The sequence below is a fragment of the Antechinus flavipes genome, chromosome 4, assembly GCF_016432865.1.
Source record: "Antechinus flavipes isolate AdamAnt ecotype Samford, QLD, Australia chromosome 4, AdamAnt_v2, whole genome shotgun sequence".
NCBI lineage: Eukaryota > Metazoa > Chordata > Mammalia > Dasyuromorphia > Dasyuridae > Antechinus > Antechinus flavipes.
The window spans coordinates 52,582,492-52,604,576 of NC_067401.1; the positions used below are offsets into that span (position 1 = coordinate 52,582,492).

Here is a 22,085-nt window from a genome sequence, read left to right on the forward strand (position 1 = left end):
GCGCCGGGACCAGAGGCGGGGAGGGGCGGCACAAGGAGAACAGAGAGGCGGACAGATGTGCCCGGAGATCGCTCCCCAAAGGCGCTGAGGCGGCTAAGTTCTTTCGCTTGCTCTGCCCCGGGCATAGGGATCGTGCGGCGCCAAACTGTTTTTGTTAAATTCAGCCCCGCCGCTGAAAGTCACCGGACTTCAGGGTTGTAGAAGAAGGATGTGATTGGATTTTTAATTCAGCTTAGAAACGCTTCACGGACGTGCGCTTTCAGAACTGTGGGTTTTGCTGATACTTTTTCTAGGGGAAAAGGAAGAGGATTTAATTTCCTTCTTCCCAGAATCATCATTCATTCGACTTTTGTAAACTAATGAGATGTGTTTTTCACCCTTGGGAAAAGTGTAACTTTCTGTTCTCTGAATCAAAGGAAGGCACGGAGGTCCTTGTGGAAAGAGAGCACAACGGAGACCTCCAGTTTCACGTGCAGTTGTTTTTTTCCTTTTCTCTTCTGCTGGGTATGCTGAAATTTTATTCAGAATTTAGTAAGATTAGAATAATAATAAATGGTTGTTTTAACGAAGGAAAAGAAAGAGAGAGAGAAAGAATGAAAAGAAAAGAAAGAAAGAAAGCGAAAGATCAAAGAGATTCAGGGAAACCATCTTCTTAAATTTCGCCTGGATCTCCATCACAATGAATACTGTTGGCAAGTATATTATCTCTCAGTATGATTGTTGATTGTTGTTGATAATCGGAGTCATTAAGTAGGATTGTTTTTGTTATATTTTTGGAAGAATCTTTAGTAATTTTAATATATGGATGGAAGACACCTTGTTGAAAAAGATTTTCCTCTAATTATCTCTCTCCTCTTTTCTGGACACCATTTTTTCCTGCTTCTTCTGTGTGATATCTTTCCTCAATCTCTTTTGCTGGATCATCATCTTATATCAAGTCCCTTAATTGTGGCTGTTCTCCAAAATTCTGTTTTAGGTTTTTTTATCTCTTTATATTCTCTCTCTCCCAAGATGGGCTTGACCATCATAACTTAAGTGAATGACTTCTAGATCTGTACATCCAGCTCTCAAATCTTGCATCACCAATCCTGCATCATCAATCCCCTATAGGACATTTCAAAATGGATGTCCTGAAGATGTCTTAGATGCAAGTCCTAAATTAAACTCATATTTTTTCCCTTAAACTCATCTTCTCTTCCTGGGGCTGTTAGGTGAGTATAGTGGATATGGTGCTGAGTCTGGAGTCAGGATGGACTTTGAATAGGGCTTCAGTCACTTACTCTAGCTGTATGACTGGGGCAAGTCACTCTACCCTGTTTGCCTCAGTTTACTCATCTGTCAAATGGAGAAGGAAATGGTAAACATTTCTAATCTCTTTGCTCCCCTCCCCCAAAAAAACCAAAATGAGGTTATGAAGAAATGGAAAGGACTGAATAACATCCTTCCTTCCAAACTTTCCTATTGCCACTGAAAGCATCACCATCTTTCCAGTCTTCTCAGTATTAGCCTTGACCCTTCACTAGCTCTCATCCTATACAATCAGTTGCTAAATCTTGCTGCCTATCTTCACATTTCTTGCATATGACTCTTCATTCTTAAAGTGGTATTTCAGGCTCTTGCCACTTTTCATCTAGATTCACACTTAATTACTAATTATGGATTGATAATTATTACTCTTAATTGATCTCCCTGTCTCTTATTTCTTCTGTCCATTTCCCATGCTGCTGCCAAAGTAACTTTCCTTAAACAAAGAGCCTATCCCACAACTTTCCAACTCCACCAATTCCAGTGGGTTTTCTATTGCTCCCAGAATAAAATACCCACTTTTCTGTTTACCTTTGAAAATCTTACACATCCTGACTACCTACCACTTGTCTTTTCACCCTCATTGGATGTTATTCCCCTTCCTACATTCTATACTTCTACCTGGCTGTGTTTCTCATACATTATTCCTCATTTCCCCTTTTCATGTTTTTTACACTGGCTGCCCCTATAACTGAAATTCACTGCCTCCTCACTCTATCTCATAGACTCCCTCTCTTTCATCATAAGAGAGATGAAGAATTGTTCTCTGCATGAAGTCTTTCTCAATCACCCACAGCTGTTAATGCCCTTCCTCCCAAGTTACCTTGTATTTAACTACTTTGGCTATATTTTAATTTCCTTTATATTAATGTTATAATGATAATAATTTTTGTTGTTGTTTAGTCATTTTGGGGAGCTTTTCTTTTGGGATTTTCTTGGCAAAGATACTGGAGTGCGATTCACTGACTGGATAATAAAAGAATATAGCATACGTGTTAATTTTAACTGTTGTATCGTGTCCAACCCTTTATTGCCCCACTTGGAATTTTCTTGGCAAAGATGCTGGAATGGTTTACCATTTCCTTCCCCTGTTTTTTTTTTTTTTTTTTTTAAACACAGATGAGGAAACTGAGGTAAACTGGGTTAAGTATTTGCCCCACATAGTAAGTTTGTAAGGCTGAATTTCGACTCAGGTCCTCTTGACTCCAGGTCTGAAGCTCTATCCACTGGGTTATTTTATAACGCCATGGAAAATATTTTTGTTTGGTTGTATCCAGCCTTTCATGACCTTATGTGAGTTTTTCTCGGCAAAGATACTGGAGCGATTTGCCATTTTCTTCTCCAGACCATTTTACAGATGAGGACATTGAAACAAAAAGGGTGAAGTGACCTTCGCAGTTCTCACTGAGCTACTAAGTGTCTGAGGGCAGATATGAACTCAGGAAGATGAGTTCCCCTAACTCCAGGTCTTGCACTCCGATCACTGTGGCGCCACCTAGTGGTCTTCACAAGGTATCACAGATGTCCTATTTTACAAGAGCAGGTTGTATGGGTGCGAGGCAAGGAGAGTTATTGGGAAGTGACAAAGAATAAACTAAAAGAGCATCAATGAAATCTAAAAAAAGAGAAAGCGTTCTGGGGCCAGAGTGCTGATTTTGAGACTGGCTCTGATGCTTCCTAGCTGTGTGGTCCCTGAATGTTTCACATTAAGATGCAGAGCACTCTGCCTGCACTAGGTACTTTGCAGGGTGTTGTGAGTCACCTGGTGAATCTGAAAGCCCTGCAGAGAGAACCCCCATTGCTACCGTGATGATTTTGTTCTCACAGGGGCAGAGGGTCAGCCACATAGCCCCTGAGCGATGCAGACGGAGGCATGGAACCCTGTTCCATGGAAAAGCTTGAGGCAGTCTCTGCCTTTCTCTTCTCCCTTCTTTCTCTCTCACATGTGTATATATAGTCAGATCAAGTCAGGCCTAGGCCCTGGAGGTTCATTCAGCAGCCCCCATGTGCTAAATACTGGGGAGATGATCACACAGTGGGTGAGCAGAGAATTTGAACTCAGATCTTCCCAATTCTAGATCTGGTACTGTATCCACTATGACACCTAGTTACCCAAATGATAATAATATTAATAATAATAATAACAATAACTAGTATTTAAGGGTCACAATGAAATGGACAAATGGCCCTCCTTTCCGCCTCGGGCCAGCAGAAAGTTTGCTTAGCTAGATTGGGGGACTTCTTTTGCACGTCAAAGGGCCGGCTCAACAATGCTCTTAAGGGTGGTACCGGGAGGGGAGGATGATAGTCGAAACCAATCTATCTGTGGTTAAAATATCTGCCCAGGTGCGGTTCTCTTCTTATCCTGTAAAACCCCCATCTTCCTGTTGTAAAATGCTAATCACAGATTAAAATGTAACAAGCCGAACAAAAAATGCTTATAAGGCTATCTTTAGTTCTATGAGGGACAGAATTCGATCAGAACTCTGTCCCGAGTTCGGTACCAAATAAATTCTAAATTTTCCTCATTGCAGCTGTCTTGAATTTTATTGCCTGGGCTATTTCAACAACATTGGAATAAGAGATCAGAATTACCAAAGGTAACTTAGATTTTGCAACTTAAGCAAAGATCTTTATTCTCTTTGCAACCCCTCAGGCTCCTTCCAAGTTGGCAGAATATCAAAAATAATGGATTGGCCACGGGTTAAAAGCCACATCAGATATTGTTTAAGAAAGGAACCTCTTTTTCTAAAACTCCTTACCCATGCCTTTAGAATCTCTCTCAATTTCCTTCTTTCTCTCTCTCCTGTCAGTTTATCTCAGACGTTCTATCAATTTCCTCTCTTCTCTCTTTGATTTTATTTCTCTCTGTCTCTCTTCATAATAGCTAACATTTATATAGCATCTACAATTTACCAGGCACTGTGCTAAAAAACTTTACAAATATCTCATTTGATAACAATCCTGGACAGTAGACATTATCCCCATTTTACAGATGAGGAAACTGAGGCAAGTCAAAGTTAAGCGGTTTGCCCAGGGTCATACGCTGGTAGTATCTGAGGCTGGATTTAAACTCCAGCCTTCATCTATTATTTTATGAGCTGAGTGATCGGAAAAAGACCTCAAATGATCAGGGAGAGGGAAACGATGAATGAGTTGGGAATGTAGGACTTGTGAACATCCTGAAATGACTATAGGGCTGAACAAGCACTAGTGAAGGAGGATCCTCAGTTTTACCCTGGGGAGCCTGGTGAAATAGTGCTCGACTTCAAACAAAAAACAAAAAAACTGGATTTGAGTTTGGCTCTTCCATGTACTGAATCTGTAGCAAGTCATGGGACTCTTGAGTTCCTCCTGTTGTTCCTTATCTTAGTCAAGCATTTATTCGGTACCTACTACGTGCGGGTTTAGGACCGGGATAGAAAGAAAGGCAGCAGACAAGGAGTTCCCAGCCTAGTCTCACGGGGCTTTTGTAAAGAGGAACTTGTATCACTCCGCGCCTCCGAGGCACTTCTCTGGTCTGTGCGCCCGCGGGATCTTGGACATCCGCTCCGTCCCCACATCCTCACCTAAAACGTCTCTGCGTCATCTCACACGGGACTTTGGGTTCTCATTGCGGACTTTTATTGTCGAATTATAGGCACAGGATAGGCAAAGAGCAGGATGGGGGAAGGAAGGGAAGCTTATGGCCAGTTGCAGCACTCGCAGCTGGGATCAAAGACCAGCCCAGCCTGGCAGTACTGCTCGTAGGTGTTGCCGTTCAGACAGTGCCAGAAGGCGTTCCGGTTGTTGGCCACGGGGTAGAGACCGTCCGCTTTGCCGGCGCAGAAGCCGCTGCCCCCGGAGCTGCTTCCGGAACCGCTGCCGCCCGAGCTTCCGCTGCCGCCGCTGCTGGGAGCCGAGGTGATGGGAGCGATGGGTTGGGCCGGGGCCGTACAGCCTGGAAAGCAAGGCGGAAATCACTGCGGGCTGCGCCGCGGCAGCGCGCCGGGTACCGAGATTCGGTGACCTTAGCGGAGCGCCTAACCTTTAACCTCGTGGAGCCAAATCTTCCTGATCTACAAATAATTGCTCTATCTACATCAAAATGGTGGAAGGATTGTCATGTGACTATATCACATCAAGGGTTATGACATAATGATTACATATAATAATTATATAACGATATAATGTGATAGAATTAATGTACCATTATAACGGTTGTAAGGCGATAGAACATATACAAAATAAAGATAACATGCTTAAAGTATCCCATAAACCCTACTTAGATGGTGTAGCTGAAGGGGTTTTCACTAACTCTAGAGAATCTGGTTCCTTGTTTGAATCCTGTTTCTGATGCTATCTTCATCATAGAATTTATTTCTACCTCTATAAAACAAAGGCACCTCTGAGATCCTTTCCAACTTCTGAGCCATGATACCATTACTAGGGAAGTAAGATTATTTATGATGTCTGTTATGAATAATTATGGTATATATGTTACAGATAATTATGAAAAATATTTGTAAAATAAAAACAGTAGTATTTGTATTACCTACCTCATACAACTCATGAGAAACTGGATTAAGAGCTGGTAGGGACCAGAAAGGTCATCTACTAAGTAAAGGAGACTCTAAGGTTGAGAACTTAAGTGATTTGCCGAATGTCACACAGAAAAGTGGTAGATTCTAGATTTGAACCCGGTTTCTGTGATAACTAACTTCTTGCTAGATTTGAACCCGGTTTCTGTGATAACTTCTTGCTAGATTTGGACCCGGTTTCTGTGATAACTAACTTCTTGCTAGATTTGAACCCGGTTTCTGTGATAACTTCTTGCTAGATTTGAACCCGGTTTCTGTGATAACTTCTTGCTAGATTTGAACCCGGTTTCTGTGATAACTTCTTGCTAGATTTGAACCCAGTTTCTGTGATAACTAACTTCTTGCTAGATTTGAACCCGGTTTCTGTGATAACTAACTTCTTGCTAGATTTGAACCCAGTTTCTGTGATAACTAACTTCTTGCTAGATTTGAACCCAGTTTCTGTGATAACTAACTTCTTGCTAGATTTGAACCCAGTTTCTGTGATAACTTCTTGCTAGATTTGAACCCGGTTTCTGTGATAACTTCTTGCTAGATTTGAACCCAGTTTCTGTGATAACTTCTTGCTAGATTTGAACCCAGTTTCTGTGATAACTAACTTCTTGCTAGATTTGAACCCGGTTTCTGTGATAACTAACTTCTTGCTAGATTTGAACCCGGTTTCTGTGATAACTAACTTCTTGCTAGATTTGATCCTAGTTTCTGTGATAACTAACTTCTTGCCACCTTACCATCTTGTTATAAAAAGAGTGCTTTGTAAAGCTTTATACTTTGGGCCAGTCATGTCTATACCAAATAGGAACACACACTTAGAGTTTTAAGGGACCTCTTCTTCTTGAGTTCAAATACTACTTCAGACACTTTCTAGCTGTATGAGCCTGGTCAAGTCACTTAATTCTGCCTGCCTCAGTTTCCTCATCTGTTAAATGAGCTGGAGAAGGAAAAGGCCAACCATTCCAGTATTTTTGCCAAGAAAACCTCAACATAGGATCACAGAGAGTCAGATAAGATTGAAATGACTGAAAAATAAGAAAAGTAGCCCCTCATTTTTCAGAGAAGGAAACTCAGGCCCAGTGGAATTAAATGATTTGCTTAATGTGTGGAAAGGTGAAGAATTTACATATTAAGCACATATTGATCAGAGACTGTTAGCTAAAGTAGATCAAGCCTATAGGCCCTAGTCATGTGATTTTAAATAAGGCCTGGACTGCATTCCAGTGTCCAAAGAAGGGATTATGTGGTGGAAGAAGTTGTATATCACCTTCTGCATTCCACTGACCAAATAGGGGAATAAAGGTTAATGTGACTAATCACAACATATAGAGGGTGGGATTTGGGGGTTCTTTGTCTTAAATGTATAAAAGCTGTGAACATTTTCAAGGGAGTGGCTCTCTCCTGCTGTGAATTTGGCTCACAGACCAGGATGGGGTCCTCTTCTGGAGATTCTAATAAATTATTCTGCTTTCTATGAGTGATCTCTGAGTAGTCAATTTGGGTAGGTCTTTTTGTCCCAAACATTAAGATCAAGCAGGTAATTAAATGCCAGAGGTAGGATTTGTGTGCCAATATTCTTTCTCTTTGGGTCTCAGTTTTTTTCATCTGTAACATGAAGGGATTGAATTAGGTGATGTTATAGACCCTTTCCAGCTCTAAGTCTGAGGCCCTATAAATCCAAGCCATGATAGTCCAGCATTCTGCCTTAAAACTGTCCAAAGTCAACGTATCTGCCCATTTTTTCTCACCTACTCCATCATTGATTTCCATTGTAAGTTGTGCTCTTGACATTATAATGTCAGGATATGAGTGTCTGGTTTTCAGAAGAATGGGGACAGGTATTTAGCAGCTGATTATCTGAATTCTCTTTCATGTTTTCTAGGCTTTGGGACATAGATAAGGAGTACTTTGGGGCCATGGGTATATCTGCAGCTCCCACTTACTTGCACTCTCCAGACCCAGGGCTTTCTTCAGGGTGCTGATCAGGGGGTATTTTCCTTGGTTACAGAAAGTCCCAGTGAAGTCATCCAGATCAATAGCCCAGACCATGGCTCCTCCAAAGTTATTCTTCTTCAGCCACTCAGCCTGTGGGAGTAGGATGGATGTTTGCTCCAGGCCCAAGCTTGGGTTCTCCCAAGACTTTGGGCTACAAATAGGCATGAATTGACTCAGGGAGCCTGGAGAAATACTTTACCTTGATTTGGAAGCTCTTGGGGTTGTCATAACCAACCCACTCATTTCCTTTGTAAGCATAGGGCACATCCTCAGAAGCCTCCCACACCTCAGTAGCACCGTCCTTCAGGAAGGGGCAGATCTGAGAAATGAGAATAATAAGGTGGAGAGGTTGAGAAAAGCTTTCAAGAAAGGGGATGAGTGAAAATGACTTCTAGGGAGAGCATGTAATTCTATCTGTGGATACTTACACTGAGATTCTAATTCCTTACAAATCTTGAATCACTTATTTTCAGTAATATAAAAATATTGGGAGACATAGAGAAAGGGATTAGTTTAAGGTAGGAGTTCTAAACCTGGTATATATCAGAGGGGGTCCATGAATTTGAGGTGGGAAAAAATACATTTTAATTTTCATTAACCTCAACACGTCCTTTTATTACTTAAATCTCCTGGAAGGAGAGGCCCATAGCCATCACCAGATGGCCAATGGATGTTTATAGCAAAAAAAGTTAAAAACTTTTGGTTTCAGATAGGCAATTTTTCAAGACCCCTTCCAAACGTAATATTCTCTGATTCTACAATAACAACTAGGATGTAAGCATGGCCTGGCAGTTTTTAAAACTCCATAGATTTATAAAGATCCCATGATGGATGTTTGCTCTCCCACAGTTTCTAGATGAGAATTTGATATTTCTCTTTGTCTTGGGTGAGGATCCAAATAAAAGTCAGATTTTTCTGTTCTTCCAGATGCCTTTGTAAGGTACAAAAGAACAACAGGAGGCAATTCTGGTACCATGGAAAGAGAATTAGCACTGGAGAAAGAAAAGTCAAGTTCAAATCTAGCCTCTGATACTTTCTGTGTGAGTTGAAGAATTCACATGATTCCTAGTTTCCTTATCTCTAAAATGAAGAACTCTGAAGTCTCTTCTAGCTCAAGATCAAGATCTATTTTCTGCTTTGCATTGTGGGAAATTTGTATAGAATAAGAAGGTTAAGCATCTGGGAATATGCAAAACCTTTACATTAATAATAGACTTTTCCCTTTTCATACAATTTCTAGACACTTACCTCATAGTAAGCCCAGAAGCCAGATTGCCTGGTGTAGGGCCCAGCAGGACCAGGGCCAGAAGTAGGGGCACCAATGCCAGTTTCAGAGGGATTGCTCAAGATGAAGGTGTGTCCATAAGATGGGAATCCAACAATGAGCTTCTCAGCTGGGGCGCCATTGTTTTTCCAATAGTTCATGGCGTAATCCTGTAATGGAAGCACATTTAACCTTGACCCGTCTTTCTAGGTTCAGTTCAAACACTTCTTTCTTGAAGTATTCCCTGGTTACTTCCAGTTAATAACTATTAGGATATAAGTTTTGGCCAGGCAGTTTTTAGGACTCAATAGATTTATAAAGTTTCCATGATGAATGCTTGCTCTCTTATAATTTCTAGAGGAGAACTTCAGACATTCTCTGTGGCCAGAGTAAGGGTCTGATATCATCAAGAGCAGTTTGTACTTTTCTTAAGCATATCAAGTCATATTTTTATAATAGCTAATTTTATTTTGTTATGCTTAATTGACTATAACCAATTATAGTTAATTGTGTTGTAATGAATAAAAAATTGTCTTTTATATGAGCTTTCAGAATACATCCTCAAAGAGATTTTTAAAATTTTACTATTCTGTCTTTCTCAGCATTCAAGATAATACCTCATGTATAAATAGATGTTTAACAAGTGATTGATGAATAAATGAATTGATGAATAAACACATTTCATCCAGGAGGCAGATTCATAATTATTAGTTTTCTACCTGGCACAGTCAAATTATCAAAGTAGACATTTAAAATGCTTTGAAGATCTCAAAACTGTATATAAACATGTAAGTAGTAGCAGTAGTATTATTATTTGAAATTTTATTTGTAGAGCACTTATTGCCTGGAACATTATAGACATTGTATAAATTCTTATTCTCTTCTCTTTCCCTAGTTCAGAGAAAGGAGGCATTTATTGAGCACCTACTATGTGCTAGGCATTGAGCTAAGAGCTTTACAAATATCATCTCATTGTACTTTAACATGTTTAACATGTATTGGACTACCTGCCATCTAGGGGAGGGAGTGGAGAGAAGAAAGAGAAAATTTGGAACAAAAGTGTTTGCAAGGGTCAATGTTGAAAAATTATCTAAACATATGTTCTGCCAATAAACATCTATAATAAAAACAAAAATCATCTCATTTGATTCTTATAATCCCTATTTCCCAGTAGAGAAAATTGAGGCAAACTGAGGTTAAGTGACTTGCCTAGGATCTCACACTGTTCCAGAGTCTTAGGCTGGATTTCATCTCTGATCCAGTGTCCAGTGCTTTACCTATTGGGTCACCTAGCTGCCTCCAGGATGAGGAGAACTCATGGTGCTGGTCATGGTAGTAGTAAGCTTGACATTGCATAGTTAATTACTAATGAATTGATCTGTTTCCCCATTCCCCAGGTATGTTTTAGAAATGATCAGTTGATTAAATTGATCAGGAAGCTGGACTGACAATGTATTTTTGCCCTGAATTGGTGATCTTCTTCACCTCCAACCCTCCAGTCTTTGCAGGAGTCACTCACCACATTGAGGTAAGCATTGCTGCCAGTATCACTGGGGTTTTTGTACAGGGGGCTGTTCTCTCCAGTGTAACCCTCCCAGGAGCCATGGAGGTCGTAGGTCATGACATGGATGAAGTCCAGATACCTGGTGTGGAGAACAGAATTAATGGTGATTTCTGGTGTTTGTTTATTTCCTGTACCTCTGCCTGGAACAGCCTCCCATCGAATTCAGTTCTGTTAAATAAGTGCTATCACTATGTACTGGGGAAATCAGTTGAACTCTGAAGGAAGAAAATTATTTCAACAGATAAGAGATATAAAGGCATTCCAGGTACTCAGGTAGGACTGTGCACATGCATAAAAACAGGAAAGTGGGGAATAGCTGTTTGGTTATGTAGTTTGGCTAGAATGCAGGGTGGATAAAGAGAAATAGTGTGAAATTAGCCTGAGTTGGACCCAGTTTCTGGAGGACTTTAAACCACAGACATAGAGTTTCTTTTTATTTAATTTTTAAGGAATGCCATGACAATATTATAATTGATTTTTTCTTTTTAAAAAATATTTTATTTTCCCAAATTATATGTAAAAACATTTTTTAATATTTGTTTTTAAAAATGTTAATTTCCAAATTCTTTCCTTCTTTCCCCCCCTTTCCTCTCCCTGGGACAGTAAGCAATTTGATATAGATTATACATATGCAATCATGCAAAACATATTTCCATATTATTCATGTTGTGAAAGAAGACCCAGAAAAAAACGATGAAAATATAAAGTTGTCATTCACAATTAATTAGTATTTTGTTACTTTCTAACTATTAGGAATCCAGATATAATAATGAGCCTTTCTCTTTTCAGCTCTCCAACAGATGAATAAATATTGGAAGAGGGAGTAGTGAGGGGCTAACTGTCAGGCTTGAGGAAGGAGTGTTCCATTCATGGAGTTTAACTTTTTTGGCCCCTAGTAAATCAGGATTCCTTCAAGCTGCCAGAGCTGTGATATGGTCAGAATATAGAAGGTGCTCTGTGAATTCTATCATGATTGGAAGACAAGGAATGGTCAGAGAGATAAAAAGATATTTTATGCAGATATTTCATTCTTTATCTTTTGCTTTTCTCTACCCTTTGGCAGATATTAGAGAGCATGAAACCTCAGAAGTGAGAATGGCCAGGGGATTCAAAAGCAACTACTCTCTGTTCCATCTGGGAGGTTGGGTAGTGTCTAACAAGCAGTCCAACATTCTGTAGTTTTTACAAGAATAAGTGTCTGTGTCTTTAGAGGTATGGCTAGTAATTATATTTTCAATTTGTGAGTTATTTTGTATTCTAAAATCTATATTAAACTAAGAATTTTACTAAAACCTCATGTGTTTGCAAGTCCTTATGAAATACCATTTTCCCCCCCTCTCTCTAGAGCAGATAACATTGCTTACTGACTAGTGTTCAACTAAGTAATTTTTTGGGGGAAAAGTTCCAAGGCTTGCTCATCAGAAAAGAGAACCAGTTGCACTCCCCACTCTCTTCCAGGAGTATTATTTATAACAAGTTATTGAGCAAAAGAATGGCATATAGATATGATGTGAGAAAGAAATATAATGAATGAATTGGAGGCAGAGAGGTCCTTTAGGAGACTATTATCATAGTCTAGAAAAGTGATGTTTATATAAAAAGTCTAGCAAAGTGGTAAAGACATGAACTAAATGAATAGAAAGATGAGGATACAGAAAGTTTGATGAGATTAAGTGGGAAGTGATTAGATATAAGCGATGAGGAAAGGAGAGAAAAGTCAGAGGTGATTCCCAAGATTTATGGAGTTGAGTGACTTGGAAGGTAGTGATGTTATAGATAGAGAGAGGGAAGTTGGAAAGATATGCAGGTTTAGGGGAAAAGATTATGTGTTTAGTCTTAGTGGTGAAGGAGTATCCAGGTGGTATTTTGACAGGAAGTACTAAATATCAAAGGAAATAGTGGAGTTGAATAGAAAATTGGAGGATTATGTGTTCAAAGGTAATAATTCAATATAAATATTAGGGTTGGATAAATTGGAGAATTATGAGTTCAGAGATAATAATTCAACCTTGGGGATTGGATGAGATGGGGAAAAAGGAAGAAAAAAGAGTCATGGACTGATATCCTTAGAGAGCATGTTTACTTAAGGGGTAGAAAGATGAGGGTAAACTAGCAAATAAGTCAGAGAAGGTGAAGAGGTAGCAAGAGAAGTAGGAGAGTGAAAAGAACAAAGCAGGGGGAAAGAATAGGAAGGAGGGAGTAGTCAGCATCAGCAAATACTGAAAATCAATCAAAAAGCATCTATTAAAGAGCTTCTCCATGCTAAGCACAGTATTAGGTATGGGGTAGGGCAAGAGAGGACATTAAGGATTATAAAAAGTCTATTGGAGTTAACAATCAAGAGGTTATTGTTTATTTTGAAGACAAATTTCACTGGAGTAACAGAAGCAAGGAGTTGTGGAATACGTAGGAGATTGGAAACCTTTCCTGAAGCCTTCTGTGGGAACACGGACCTGACAATTGGCTGTCCCAACACAAGTGACAGCCAACCCCAGAGGGACGCTTGGGGGACAAGCCGCGGTACTCACTGAGAGAGCTGGGGGATGTCGTAGCCAGACTCGATGTTGGAGATGCCGGCGGCCACGGCAGCAGTGACCATCAGCCTGGGTTTGTTGATCTGCTTGGCTTCCTGCTCAAAGGCTTCACGCATTTCCTGTGGGTGAGCAGGAGAGAGCAAGTGGACAACAGCCCCCCAAAATGAGCTTCTCTTTGGATTCAAACATGCTTTTCCATAGACGGTTCATCTCTAAAATCAGCAATTCACTTCAGTTCGTAGGACCATGGGGAAAAGGATGTCTCCTTGGTTTCTGGTGTATAGCAATTACTTCATAAATACTGGTTGCTTACTTGGTTGCAAGGGACCACAGAGATAGTCAAGCATTTATGAAATCTGGGGCACCAAGAATAAAAAAATAGTCCCTGACTTCAAGAAGCTTACTTTCTATTGTGGGGAGGGAAGGATGATAGTGGAGGGAAGAATCTGCAAAGGGAGAGGGGGAAAGTTAATAGATTGTGATCAAATAAAAGCATTGGTAAGTAATGGCAAGATCAAGGGTGTAATGACCTTTCCTTGTGGCTGAGCTGGGATGAAAGAGTAGTTCATGGGAAATGAGCAATTTGAAGAACTGGGATGTTGGATATTTGGGGGAGTTGAAGGGTGTATATTGAAGTCCTCTAGAATGAGGGCCAAAGTTGGGGAGCAGAGAAAGATTGTGAGCCAGGCATTTAATTCATGGAGAAAAAGGAAGTGTCCTGTAAGTTGGCAGCCAACAGATAAATATAGATTGAATGACCCTCAAAGGAGAAAAGATTCCTGGAGGCTGGTGGTGGAGAGGGAACCTACAAGTGGCAATGGGATTGGAATGGGGGAAGGATTAAGGTGCAGCTGGTGCTGGAAAGGCTACCAGAGAGGCTGTCTCATCCAGCTAGAGCTGGGGCTCAATGTGATACAGATGATGGAGGAAGGAGATAGGGAAATCACAGTAAGATGTGTCCAGCTCACCTTGACCAGCACAGTGAAGAGGTTCTTGTCCTGAGGAGGGCTGCCACGAGACCCAGGGTATTCCCAGTCAAAGTCCAGCCCATCAAACTCATACTGGCGCAGAAATTTGATGACGGATTTGATGAAGGTCTGGCGGTTCTCAGGAGTGGAAACCATGGTAGTGAATCTGAAGGAGATGGAAAAAAGATGGAGTAAGGAAACCCACATGCAGATTGCACCCCTAGATGTACTTCTCTTTACCTTTCTGAGTAACCTGAAAAGCTCTCTTAATAAGACATCTCACATTATATCCATTTCTAGCTCACACTTTGAAACCAGAGAGCATGGTCCTATCTTTAGTCATCCTAGTAAAAGAAAAACTCTGTGACTACCCCTTGAGCTGGAAATTTCCACAAAAGTTTGATAATTGACATTTCTTCAATGTTCTTCACTCTTTTTATCTTCTCTATTCCCCAAACCTCTTGTTTTTAATCTCCCCAATATTTCTTGAAGTCAACTCCTTTTAGTTTTTAAATCTCTATATCATTTTAAATTACTCTTTAATCTAGTCTCTGATTTCTCTGGGTTCATTATTGAACAGTCTTTGGTTGAACAGATTTTATTTGCTTCAAAACTCTTAAATGCATCCAAGCCCTCACCAGTTTTCCCTTCTCTTTTTTCCTACCCTTATTTTAGCTCTATTTACTCATATAAAATCCCTTTATATACTCTACCCCTTTCCCCACTCCTTCTTTGATATATTTAATGTTAATAACTCTATCCTGTCTCATTCATCATTCTCTACTATTCAAGCAGTTTCAGAATTCCTTTAGCTTCCCCAACTAATTAGAGATAAAATGGTACCTTTTCAAATATGAAGCCTCTATAATTACGTTGTCATTCGTTCCCCTATCCAATACACTGATTCTACTAGGTAAATACAATTACAGCAGATCCTCAATGTTCATGCAATGGAATCATCATAACCATATTCTTAGAAATCCGAGTCTCATAATTGGAAATTGTGTTATCTAAGTCCCTCTTGCTTAAACAATAATCTTTTCTGGAAGTGATCATTTATCCTCCATGAAATACCTCCAGTGACAGTGCCTCGTTACCTTTTGGGAGAACCCATTTTCTGCTCTGCTTTTTAAGGCAGTTTTTCTTTCTAGTAGGTCAAAAATCTACCTTTCTGCAACTTCTACCCATTATTCTTTCTTCTGACATCGAAAACCAAGTGGAATATATGTATTCCCTTCACACAATAACCCTCCCAGATGGTCAACATGACTCCCCTAAGTAGCTACTTGTTCAGGATCAATTTCTTTAATAGATCATTGTATGTCATGGTGTTCAAACCCCTTCTTTATCCTGGTTTTGAATATGCTCCATCCTGCAACGTGATCACCTAGAGCTAAATGCAGTGTCCCAGCTTCGGTCTAAACCATAAATCGTTCCTTTTACGTTTCATAGTTATACAATGTCAGATCTGGAAGAGATCTTAGAGATCAAAGTATCCAACGCGCTCATTTTTCAGAAGAAACGTGAGCGTTAGAAAGGGTGAGTTTTTGCAGGTTATATTCTGGTTAGTGTCAGAGCTGAGCACAGGACCCAGGTTCCCACTCCTAGGTCAGTGAAAATCTCCCAGCATGAAGCTCAAGGAAGAACGTCCTTGGTCCAGATGATTCCCGTTCTATTTAATGTTTATGTTTTTAAATCTTGGGGTTTTTTTGTATCTCAGTTATGGTATCAGTCTTACACTGGAAGAAACCCGTGGCAAGGAAAACTTGTCCTGCCCTCTCTGCAAGGCACCTCAGTGCTTAAAAAGCAGCTCTGTCCTTTTGCTGTCATTCTGACCCTAGACTTACGGGGCAGTTCCGAAGTTCCAGCCTCCGATGGCCAGGAGAGTCTTCAGTTCACTGTTCCTGAGAGAGGACAAAGAGGGAACGTTAGAACCCCCTTATACTGAGCACTTTCTCAGAGGGAGGGATGGGGAACGGGGTGTCCCTGGAATGGGGCTGAGGGGCCAGAGGCCCTGGGGGGGGGTCTCCTCCACGTATTTCTGCGTTCCTTGTGGGACAACTACGGCAGTGAGCGTCCTTTTGGGACCAAGTGGGCAGGGCGTTCGTTCTTGCAAATAGAAGGTCCCATTGGTGGCTTGGTGCTTGTCTGCCATGGGCCTAAGGGGAGGCGGCGGCTTCTGCTCCATTGGAGCAAGTTGCACATCCTAGGCAGGAGTAGGGGAGCAGTGGGGGATGGAGGGGGGAGGGAGCCCTCACATAAGTACTTTCTGCAGGCCGGGGGCTCTGAGCTCACGGGGCCCTGTCACCTTCACAGCGGGTGCTGGGTCAGTGCCCTCGGTTATGGGCCCAAGCGTGCAGCTGCCGAGCCCGAGCTCAGCCCCCACCCCGGGGCCCAGCCAACGGCCCCCGCCTTACTGGTTTTTCAGACCGTTGAAGGATTTGTAGAGGGTGACGTCGTTCCACTCGATTGTGGTGATCTCATTGTTTCTCATCCCCGCAAATGCGTAGATCAGGTGAGTGCAGAGGCAGGGGTCGATGTTCTCTGGCTTGAAGCGCCCCAGGCCTGGCCGGTACTGGGCCCAGTTGGTGAAGTAGCATGTCAGGTGGTAAGCAGAGCCTGTGGCAGCAAGGAGCAAAGGTCACGGCGAGGGACCGCCGGGGAGTCTGCTAGTCCATCACTCGCTCATTCACTCATTCATTCTCTCACTAATTCACTCCCTCATTCATTCTCTCTCACTCACTCATTCATTCACTCATTTACTTATTCAATCATTCACTCATTCATTCACTTATTCATTCACTTATTCATTCATCAAATATTTATTAAATATCTACTATGTGCCAGACACTGACAGTACAACTCAAGAACCTTACATTCTACTGGGGAAAACAACATGCACACAGATAAATATAAGTATATATATATACTAGATATAAAGTAATCTTTGGGGTGGAGGAGGGCACCAATAAGTGGGGTAAGAGAGTAGAAGGTTAGTCTTCTATCTTATAGGAGATGGCACTTAAGAGGTGTTTATAATAATCGTAGTAGTAGTAACTAGCATTTATAAAACACCTTAAGGTGTGTAAAGCATTTTTTATATACATTATTTCATTTGACTCTCACAACAACTCGGTGAAGTTGATCCAGTTTTGATCCCTATTTGCAGATGGGAAAAGTGAGTTAAAGGGATTTCTCCCGGATCATACAGTTGGGAAGTGTCTCAGGTAGATATTTACCTCCGTCATTTCTGACTCAAAAGCTGAATGTTCAGTGGGATTAAGGACACTCAGTATTCTGGTAGAAGGCAGTGATTGGGGGAGAATCCCAAGCGGCGTTTTATCCACCAATCACTTCTCCCTGACTGTGGGGTTTGATGGTAGAATGATTACTCTGAATTAGGTTAGTTCCAGCTACTGAACTAAGTCGGGTTTCTCTGAGCTCACTGAACAACCTGTATAATGTAGAGATTATCTGCATTTAACAATAGTGTTAATAATAATAATGTCTGCACTTAATTTAATAATAATACTAGTGCATAGAATTCTGGCCTCAGACACTTCCTAGCCGTGTGATCCTGGGCAAGTCACTTAACCCAAGTTGCCTCAGTTTTCTCATCTGTAAAATGAGCTGGAGAAGGAGGTGACAAAGCTCAAGGAGCCCTAAATAGTGCAGGAGTAAGAGGGGCCACAAAGAATGAAATGGGAGAATAACAACAATAATAGCTACCAATTAAAAACTGCTTATTTGGTGCCGTGCATTTTATGAATATTATCACATTTGCGTCTTACAATTACCCTGGGAGACAGGTGACATTATTATAGCTTATATTTTATAATGGAATAAACCGAGACAGATTTTGTGACTTGCTCAGGATCACACAGATGATAAATGTCCGCCGTGTTCGCTAGCTGCCCTTTGTGTACGTGAGAACTGGCTGGGTCTATGAGGATCTTGTGAAAACAAGTGTGAGTGTAAGATAGGAAGTGGGGAGGTGGGAGCCTGTAACTTACCCAGCTGAGCTAGCAGCACAAGGGCCAGACCTAGAGAAAAAGAAAAAATCAATCAATACATTTTTATTAAGTACCTAACACAGACCAGACACTCTACTAGGTCCTGAGGATATAATAGAAGTGAAAATAGAAATAGTCTCTGTTATGAGGAACTCATATTCTATCAATCAAAGAATGCTCTATTTGGTTCCAATAGTTTTCAAAGCTCCCCTCTTGTGATTACTTAGGATCCAACTTTTCTCAATCATAGTGTTTTAAATGAGTTTTCAGGGAAGCTCAGAATATTGTGTGCTAAAGGGCGGAACTGAAATTAATACCTCCAAAGTCAAGGTGGTGAGCTCCCACTTAAATAGACATTCCCAATTTGTGGGCTGCTCTTCCATAATCACAGAATTCCAAACCTCAGAGGAAGGAACCTCAGAGAGTATCAGACCCAGTTAGTCTACACAGGAATTCTCCTTTTAAGATTCCTGACAAATGGTCAGCCAGCTTCTACTGGGAGTCTCCCAGGGATGGAGAGCCTACTCCTTCATCTCGATGGATCAGTGGACAGCGGGTTGGACTGGAGGTAAAGAAAGCTTGAGTTCAAATTCTGCTTCAGATATATATGAACTCTGTGACTCTAGGCTAGTCACTTGTTCTCTTATACTCATCTATAAAATGGATAATGGCTAAGCAAGCTGTAGCTTATAATTGTGATGAAATATTATTGCACTAGAAGAAATGAGCAGTTTGCTTTCATAAGAACCTGGAAAGACGTATACGAACTGATGCAAAGTTAAATGAACAGAACCAGGAGAATATTGCTTACAATCAGCAATTTTGTACTAAGATCAACTGTGAATGATTTAACTATTATTATTATTATTATTATTATTATTATTATTATTGGAGGCAATTAGGACTAAGTGACTTGCCCAGGGTCACTCAGCCAGGAAATGTTAAGTGTCTGAAACCAGATTTGAACTCAGGTCCTCCTGACTTCAGGGCTGGTGCTCTAGCCACAGCACTACGTTGCTGCCCGACTTAGCTATTCTTAACGATATATGATCCAAGATAGAGTATGAGGATTAAAGAAGATAACATATATATTATATTAAATATATATCATAATATACATAATATACATATAATACATGATCCAAGATAGAGTATGAGGATTAAAGAAGATAATATATATTATATTAAATATACATAATATAATATATATTAAAGTTTCATATATGTACATATATATATATATATATAACTTTAAAAACTCTAAAGCACTATATAAATGCTTTGTTATTGTTACTTTTCTAAGACAGCCCTTTCCACTTTTGACAATGTTAAATGTAAAGAAGACTTTTTTTTTTTTAGATTGAGCCAAAAATCTACCTTTCTGACATTTCCACCCATGACTCCTTGTTGTGTGCTCTGAAACCAACTGGAATAAGTTAAACCCCCTTGCACAAAACATTTACATAGCTGATGACTGGTCTTATGTCTCATTCCTTGGGCAGATGATAGCAGAGATATCTCCCATAAGCTTCTGGATTCTAAGCCTTCCTTAATGAAACTTAAGATCCTACGACTTTTTAGGAGCCTAGAGGTCAGACTAGGGGCCAGACGAGGAAAGAGTCTTTGTCCAGGATATTGTCCAGGGTTCCCAGAAGACACAGAAACTTTCTCTGCAGAACCCTGCCTTCCCTCTACCCTTCATTTATCTTGGGACTAATCACTCAGCTGATTGACATCAGATCCTATTTCTCTGAGGAAAATGTGCTGAGGAGAATTTTTAAGTGATTACTGAACAGTGCAAGTTCCATGGAGCATGTAACTAAATGGGTTAGAATAGAATGTCAAAGAGAAATCAAATAGAAAAAAGTAAAAGGGGTATATATGTATATGTGTGTGTATGGACATATTTGACTTATCTCTATCCTGCTCTCACCTCCATAAAGAGCTGAATAAATGCACCATCCTGGACCCCTCATTACTCAGCCTTTTATTTTTCAACTTTCCTTTTCTTCTCCTGGCTGTTGTGATTGATTTGGTAAATAAAACTAACAGAAATTAAGAAGTAATACCAAGGGTGGTCACTGGAAAAATAGGAAAAACCTAACAGGAGGTAAAAGGGAAGCGGCAGGTGGGGCCATATCACCTTCAAAAGTAAAGAGAGGAGGGGTCTTGAGACCAAGACAGGAGTCAGTCCCGGGAGCAGGACATTTCAGGATCTTAGGTGTCTTTGAATTTATCTGAATATGACAAGCATTTATTAACCGTGTGCAATAACTCCCCCAGGTCATTCATTTTTGTCTCTGTCTCATTGCCTAACCCAGCGTTTGCCACAACGTAGGTGCTTAAGAAATGCTTACTGGTAGATTGGCGGCAAGACGCCTGTCTAGACAGTGGAGACGCAGACAAAAATTGCAATGGATAACTTAGGTCTTAAGCTTCTTGCTTCACGAACCCCTTTGGAAGTTTGGTGATACTCATGGCTCCTTTCACCAAATAATTTTTAATTATTTATAATTCATAAGATTACAAAAGAAATAAATTATATTGAAATATGGTTGTAATGAGAAAGTATAACATATAATAGTACACATCTGTATATATGGATATATGTCAATTATCAGTTAATATTAAAACCAATTGATCATATTGATATAGTTATGACATATATAACATAACAGAATATATATTAATTATCAATATATTGAAATAGAGTTATAAGACATATAACACATATGTATGTATACATATATAAATTAACAATGATATTGAGATCAATAAATTATATTGTAATAGTTTTATGTCTGATCTAAAACATGATATGTAAGTTTATATGTGTATGTATGAGTATATACACATATATCACAAGTTTATGGACTGTAGCTTTATGGATTCTACCCCCTACATTTTACAGATGAAGAAATTGAGGTCCAGGGCAGATTGTGAAAGTATCCAAGATGGAATGGAAGAAACTAAAGGTTAAAATAAATAGGAATGGAGCAACCTGAACTCAGATACAAGAAAACTTGAGTTCAGATTCCACTATGAATGATTACTAGGTGTCTTACTCTTGGGCAAGTCACTTAACCAAACTGTCTTTCAGTTTCCTCATTTGTAAAAATAAAATATTGGACTTAATAGTTTTTTTCCTAGCTCTAAATCTCTGAACTTATTATCATACCTAATGATTCTTTGCAAAGGACCTAGAAAGAAAAGGGAAAGAAGAAAGTCTTCAAGGATTGACTTTCTCTTTAGAGCATTGACTCACCAGTGAGGAGGATGGATTTTGCCATGACTGCTGTCTGTACTGATCTAGCAGGGGTTGGTCTCCAACTTTTATACCCCCTGATCCAAGTCTTATCAGGAAGGTTCTAAGTGTAGGGGACGGATAACCCAGCAGTTCATGTGGCTAATCAGTAAATCAACAGACCTCCCTTCCACACCAAATAATAAAAGGAATATGATGAAGTGGTCCCTTCAAAGGGTAGTGATGATGGTACCATGGGAGGACCAGCTTAATGGCTCTTTGGGCAATTTCCAGAGCTGATAAGCCTTTACAGAAGGAGGCTAGCTGGGTTTGGGGCTGTGGACATTTCGTGCCTGGAATAAAAGCATGTTTGCCTCAGATGGAATCAACCACCACTTTGGAAAGTAGTCAGATTAACAAATAATTTCTTTACGTGTAATTTTTTAGCCTCCGTTTATCTGATTTAAGGGTCAATGGAGTCCTCTCTCCTCTGGAGGCTGATTCCATTAATTTTTAAGCACATGTATTCTTTGGAACAGCTTCAAGTCATAATTTTGTGATAAAGCTATCTAGAGATCTCTGGTCCTCAATATGGAGGTCATAAGGGTCCCCAAGTGTTCTACA

General features: G+C 40.2%; 1 protein-coding gene and 1 long non-coding RNA gene across 2 annotated transcripts; one reads left to right on the forward strand and one right to left on the reverse strand.

Moving 5' to 3' along the window:
- Positions 1-4,912: 4,912 nt before the first annotated feature.
- Positions 4,913-21,541, reverse strand: LOC127559339 (acidic mammalian chitinase). Its single transcript, XM_051993050.1, has 11 exons — positions 21,483-21,541; positions 18,218-18,247; positions 16,622-16,823; positions 16,052-16,108; positions 14,205-14,370; positions 13,231-13,355; positions 10,658-10,781; positions 9,123-9,308; positions 8,074-8,193; positions 7,823-7,964; positions 4,913-5,245 (listed from the first exon to the last, which is right to left on the reverse strand). The coding sequence occupies exons 1-11, from the start codon at positions 21,505-21,507 to the stop codon at positions 4,989-4,991; spliced, it is 1,434 nt and encodes a 477-aa protein (XP_051849010.1). The 5' UTR covers positions 21,508-21,541; the 3' UTR covers positions 4,913-4,988.
- LOC127559340 (uncharacterized) lies at positions 8,205-11,994 on the forward strand. The gene is made up of 3 exons (XR_007953102.1): positions 8,205-8,914; positions 10,536-10,666; positions 11,766-11,994. It is a non-coding gene; the product is annotated as an uncharacterized LOC127559340 (long non-coding RNA).
- Positions 21,542-22,085: the final 544 nt, after the last annotated feature.

What these genes read in the sequence shown, in the direction of transcription:
- LOC127559339 (XM_051993050.1), bottom strand. Translation starts at nt 21,507, where the DNA reads ATGGCAAAATCCATCCTCCTCACTG. An exon ending in AAAATCCATCCTCCTCACTG is followed by an intron (nt 18,248 to 21,482) that starts GTGAGTCAATGC and finishes CTTTTTCTCTAG; the next exon opens with GTCTGGCCCTTGTGCTGCTA. An exon ending in TCTTCACTGTGCTGGTCAAG is followed by an intron (nt 13,356 to 14,204) that starts GTGAGCTGGACA and finishes GCTCACCCACAG; the next exon opens with GAAATGCGTGAAGCCTTTGA.